This window comes from Heterobasidion irregulare (genome assembly GCF_000320585.1).
Source record: "Heterobasidion irregulare TC 32-1 unplaced genomic scaffold scaffold_12, whole genome shotgun sequence".
Lineage (NCBI taxonomy): Eukaryota > Fungi > Basidiomycota > Agaricomycetes > Russulales > Bondarzewiaceae > Heterobasidion > Heterobasidion irregulare.
Genome location: NW_009258208.1, coordinates 929,124 through 935,042, shown reverse-complemented (window position 1 = coordinate 935,042; position 5,919 = coordinate 929,124). Strand labels below are relative to the sequence as shown.

The following is a 5,919-nucleotide window of genomic DNA, read 5'->3' as shown; positions in this document are numbered from 1 at the left end:
TCCTTATACTCCTGTGTTTCATCTAGGGCATCCCAGGCATCTAAATTGCTCCAAGTCCAGTAGCAATTTGTTCTAGTCTCTATATCAAGCTGCTAAGTTTGTCAATTACATTAAGGACTCAACTCCTCATTTACATAAGATTGAGAAGTAGGAGTAGCTTCTCCATTTCTTGATTGTATAGCTTGCCCAGTTAGTGTTCTATAATAGTTGGTCATCTAGGTTCCTCTGCTTTGATGCCCTTTATTTTGTCTATAGATAGGTAGTTCCTTATCTATAACCCAAAGAACATGGATAACATTTTGAATAGTATAGTTCATATTCAAAATGCCCTAGCTTCTAGAAACCTCTGTATATCTAACTGGCAGGCTTCAGATAACCATATGTTGAATCTGGATAGGCAGAATTATAGGGGAACTAGTTCATAGTTCCACTGAGAGAGGCCAGGTGATGACCTAAAAGGGGTCAACATGCTGAGGGGTAATGGGACCCAGTTTCCTGGAAAAGAGGAGTGCTGTGCTGATAGTAGTTCTTGGTTAACATAAAGGGTGGACTTGTCAGAATAGATGAGGAGGGCTTGGAGTTAGTTGTCCCCTCTTGCTTCCTATATGGTGATATTGGGATAAGTGTCCAAGGCAAGTCATTTGATCTGTTGGCTTGCACAAGCCAGTCATCAAAGTACCTCATTATTCTCATTTCTTGGTTGTCTTACTAAAAAATTAGCAAGACATTGGAGTGCTATGGCAGTTGCCATTTATATTACTGTAGAGATGGTATTTTGTTATAGAAAAGCATCTGTATGTCATTCTAATTCTCTGGGCTGAGAATTTGCACTAAGGGAAGGAGTTTCTAAGGCATATGGAGGCAATTCGACAGTCAATATTGTATTTGGTACAATTCCTGGTAAAATCAGAATTAGAGTATTCATTCTAGTATTTGATTATTGGTGTCTATTTCTTGGTCTAGGTCCCATATGGGTTGATTCTCCATCATTTCCTTAGATTCTGTTAAGATGTTGATCTTGAATTGCAGATCTACTAGCATTGCTAGAGTCTCAGTTATTAGGGTTCTCAATCAGTAATAGAGTTCTGGGGTTCTGCCACACTAGTGGTTTGATGTCTCTTTCTTAACTTTGTTTGAGACTAAGATGGAGAAAGAGTCAGGCATCTTGGCTTTGGACAGCTTGGAAATATTATGGGGCTCTAATTTATTGAGTTGTCTGAGATCTGGGTTGATCATGGCTAGAGTGACATCTAGAGAGGAGTTTCTAGATAGTGATGAGAAGGTGGATTCATTATGAATAAGCATTTTGCAATGAAGGGAGGTGTGTAAAAATGTATGGAGGTTAAACTCTTAAGGCAGAGGGATAAGGGTCCTGCTCCTTCTATATGCTTTTTAACATTAATCCTGTAGGTTAGGGTTTGTCAGAATAGGCCTGATGGAAATCTTGGAGGGCCTTCTTTGCTGTCTCTTTTAGGAGGGCATAAGGTTCCCATGTGTTGTCAGCCTCTAGATATCCTTCCCATTTCACAAGACATTTAGTTCCTATTTTTTGTTGTTTTGAGTCTAAAATAGCCTCTACTTCATAATGCTCTTCATTGTTCAATATTTCCAGTGGTAGTCAGATGAAGTTTATGCTATAGGCTTCCATTTTCTTGTATTCAGTTAGCATGGTGGCATAAATACCAGATGAATTTTCCAATGAGCAGGGATTTCTAGTTTGTATGCCAAGGGTCCAACCTTGGCAAGGATTTTGAAAGGTCCATATCATCTTAAGGCTAACTTGAATTTTGGGTATATTGTTCAGATATGGGTTCCTTTTAACCAAACTTGGGTCCCTTCTATCTAATGTGGGTTATTTCAATCAGAATCCTGGTCTTTAGCATATTAGGCAGCCATTTACAGACTAGCTATGGCTTCTTCTTGTACTTTTATTATTGACCATATTCATTTTGCTATCATGAGTACCTTGGTTTCCAAAGCTCTATCTGCCAAATAAGAGGGATTGAAACCATATAGTATTCTAAAAGAAGATTTTCCCATGGCAGAATGCTTCCATGTATTATGGGGGAATTTGATGAATAGAAAAAGGTCTACCCAATTGTCTTGGTAGTAGTTGCAAAATATTTGGAGGAATTGTTCAATTTCTTGGTTTATCTGTTGATGAACATACACCCATACTAGAGTCCAAGGAAGGTATTTAGGAAGCTTTGGGGAGATACCAAATAGTGCTAGACAAGTACCAAAGATGCCAACTTGCACCAAATATGGTCAGTCCCTACCTAATTAACCACAAACCACCAAAAGATGTTTGGCAGCACTTGGGTCAGTTTGCCTATACTTCACATACTTACCATGACTGTATAGGAGTGTTATAATAGGTGTTTACAAGATTGGAGCCAGTAGTCTGTGTCAGCCAATGTGCTTCATAAGTCAGTTGGTCCTTATTACTTATCTTCCCAACTTTAGCATGGTCAGTCAAATGCAATCTTACACCATTACTTGGCCATTATAGTTATACATTGCTTCTTTTTTATTTTCACTGGTTCTCCAATACCTGTTCCTGCTACCTATGCTCAGATAACAGATACCAAATGGTTGGAATTTTGCCATCACTGATTAACTTTTACCTTATTACTTTTAGAACCCATATGGACATCTCACCTACCTTCTTATTGTTATGATTAGGTCTATTGGAGCCTTGTGGCAGTCTATGCCAATAACAATCATCACAACCACTAGGCGGCCTTATAGCATGAGGTGTATATTATAGTATAGAGTAATATCCTTGGTCATCTACTCTTAGCAAACACTACTATTGCTAGTTGAATATTATAGGGCATATTGTAGATGACCAACACAGGCTTATACATATGGACTCATAGAGAATGGAGCTCCTTGTCCTCCTGGTCAAAAGAAGACAAGTAGAGAAGCAAGAGTAGCACTAAGAAAGAGCAGCAGCTTAGAGAATGTATAAAGGATATATTTGGCATTCTCATGCCCTTTCCAAAGTAGTATAAGAGGCCCATAGAATAAGCTACAGATTTTTATTCTATTCTCTTTGTTTAGTACTGTCTTCCTATAGTACTCATTACTCAAGAATAGTCCCCATACTATTCACATCTATAATACTATCAACTCCTGTGCTATGCATATAGTTGATACCTTCATCCATTCTTCCTTATTGAGTAACCTAGAGAAGAACCTCCTACTCTTGGGGTTATTGAACAAGCAGTTCATAACACTTATCTTCTCTGTTTGCTAGGGCTTGGCACCTGTTCAATATTTACTCTCATTTCTCATTCAATATTTTACTTAGGGGCTCTATTTACTATAAAAACCTACATACAACTCTGGAATAAACCAGCTTTTGCATCCTACAGTTCAGAGCTTACTCACACTCATCTTAAACATTGAAATTATCTCTACCAACTTTAGCAAACTTATCCTCCTCATTATTTAGCCTTGTTCATATTTGTACCCATCCCCTTGCTTATACCCCTCTTCTATCTTTGTATATTGTCAGAGTCCCATATGACTCTTGAAGCACATAGTGGTCAATTGTAACACTACCCTCTCATTACCAATCAATTCCCTGACCCAACTTATCCAACTAAATATTCAGTTAGTGTTTGGTGCAGTCTCAAAACCATTCAGGCACTTTAATCTTACCCTTCTCATTACTCTTTAGTGCACCCTCACTTTCTCAAGTCCTAACTAACTATTCCTTGTATATCAGATATTAGCTTCAGCACCCCCTGCATTAGAGGTTGTTTTGGTGTTGTGCTCAACACTTAGAGCCACCTCTAGTGTATCAACACAGTCTTAACAACACACCTATATAGGAAGGTTAATAACTAATCCAGTTATAGGGGGTATAAAAAGGATGGTTTGGGGAGTGGTTATAGGGCTTGCTACTACTAGCTAAAAAATCTACACAGTATTTAAATTTATTAATTTAATAATAAATAAATAAAAGGATAGGCCATATATTAATGAGTTATTATGATGTATAAGCATGTGGCTTTTAGTATACAAACAAATCATGTAACAATACAGGCTCCTACCCATCTAAAGGTGAGAGGAAGTGGGTGACTATGGATGATATATGCCAAGTAGATTACAGTCACATATAAAATATTTCCTAATAAGGAACTTTTAAACTTTAACCGCTAACCTCTCACCAATGGCTGGCATAAAACATTGATAAACAAATGCCACCCACAGTGCCAGCCACCCAAATTCAAAGCCTAACACTAGTTTAATAACAATATATTTTATTCTTTTGTTTATTGACAAGAAATATGAAATGGTATGTTATGTCACATTGCAATAGTCTTGCCTTCTATTAAAATGGGTCTACATCCACACTTAGATGATATTCTACAAACTCTTGAATCATATTGGTTCAATCTCTCAAAATTACTACTATCCATTCTACAAAGCCCTCTTCATTCTGACTACCCTACCTATTAGCATCTTAGCCAAGATATCAGGAAAATCCTTTCTACTCTCTTCCTACACCCTCACTATTATGAACAAATCAGGCTCTGGGTGCATAAAACTTCTGCCAAAGTCTATGCAAAGAGAATTGGAGAACTCTCAGCAAAAGAAAATAGATGGCACTTTAGTGCCATCTATGCATCCCTTAAACAGATCCAGGAGTTCCATATTCACAACCTAGCAAAAGATATTCATGCTCAGGCTCCAAAAATATGGGATCTTTTAGGTGCTATGCTTACCACCAATGCTACATAACACAGTGATTTAAAGTGCTCACTAGTAGATGGTAACATTCCTCACAATAATGCTGAAGATGATGACATGATCTATTAGAATGAACTATCAGACATAAGCAAAAATGAAGCTACCAAAATGGAATTAGATTACAATGAGACTACTACCAAGAAAGCACCACTGCATAAGACTCTGCTTGTCCTGGTAAATAGATGCTTGTTCTAGAAGCATATAACCTTAACTGACCTTTCCATCAGAAACAGGTGTTGATTGTCAGTATTCTGATGCAATCACACAACCAGCACTGCAATGCTTTCTAGAAAATCATTGGAGTATTTTTGCACTCATGTAACACACCTGAAAAGGTCATCAAGACAATTACTAGACTTGGACTCTCAATCTTGATAGGCTCTATTTATAATGCCATTCACTCACTTTCATAAAAAGCCCATAAGTATATCCAAGAAGTTGGCCAGTCACTTGTGGCATTGTATGCCTATGACAACCTTGATATTGACTTCAAAAGATCCCTGTTAATAGTAGAGCAATCTGAGGACACTTTAACATACCTTACTTCTGGTCTGCTCTTTCCTCTCTAGCACAGAGTCAAGCTCAAACATTTGCAGTGCTCAGAGCTTTTATGGTAGTACTCAAAGTTAAATAACATGGTTCCAAAGGTATCATCAGCACCAAATCCCTTAATAGTGGATGGTAATATTGAAGAAATAATAAACCTCCTTCATTAAGGAGGTGTTGGAGATCTCACCAATGATATGGAATATGATCCAAAAAAAGGAAATGACTCATATGAAGATAGTACCAAGCAAGCACATCTTGAAGCGCTAAAAGACCTTCTTATACATAATATGTGTGATGTGACACTATATGTGATTTTCATTCAAGAAGACATGGGCACACAAGAGCATGTCAAGTCCTTGCTCATGGAATGTGCCATCAAGGACACACCTTGGCATAGGTTCCAGTTTACAATCTTTATATTAGGGTTCTTTCACCTAAAAACAGCTGCTGTTGATGCAATATGGAAGATCTTTATTTAGCTAAAAGAAATGCAATATGATCCAAAATCACTCCAAAGTTTCATAAGAATCCTCGATCTATGAGAAACCAGGAAGATTGCCTTAAACCCTGGCTTTCATCATATGCATGAGATCATTTCTCATGTAG

At 37.6% G+C, this 5,919-nt stretch overlaps 2 protein-coding genes across 2 annotated transcripts; one reads left to right on the top strand and one right to left on the bottom strand.

Moving 5' to 3' along the window:
* Window positions 1-1,998: 1,998 nt before the first annotated feature.
* Window positions 1,999-2,151, bottom strand: HETIRDRAFT_18695 (uncharacterized protein; the record flags this gene model as incomplete). Its single annotated transcript, XM_009553539.1, has 1 exon — window positions 1,999-2,151. A coding segment is annotated over one exon (153 nt), but the record flags the coding sequence as incomplete, so codon positions are not given.
* A 1,113-nt stretch (window positions 2,152-3,264) lies between these two features.
* On the top strand, window positions 3,265-3,414 carry HETIRDRAFT_329592 (uncharacterized protein; the record flags this gene model as incomplete). Its single annotated transcript, XM_009553914.1, has 1 exon — window positions 3,265-3,414. A coding segment is annotated over one exon (150 nt), but the record flags the coding sequence as incomplete, so codon positions are not given.
* Between the last annotated feature and the right edge of the window lie 2,505 nt (window positions 3,415-5,919).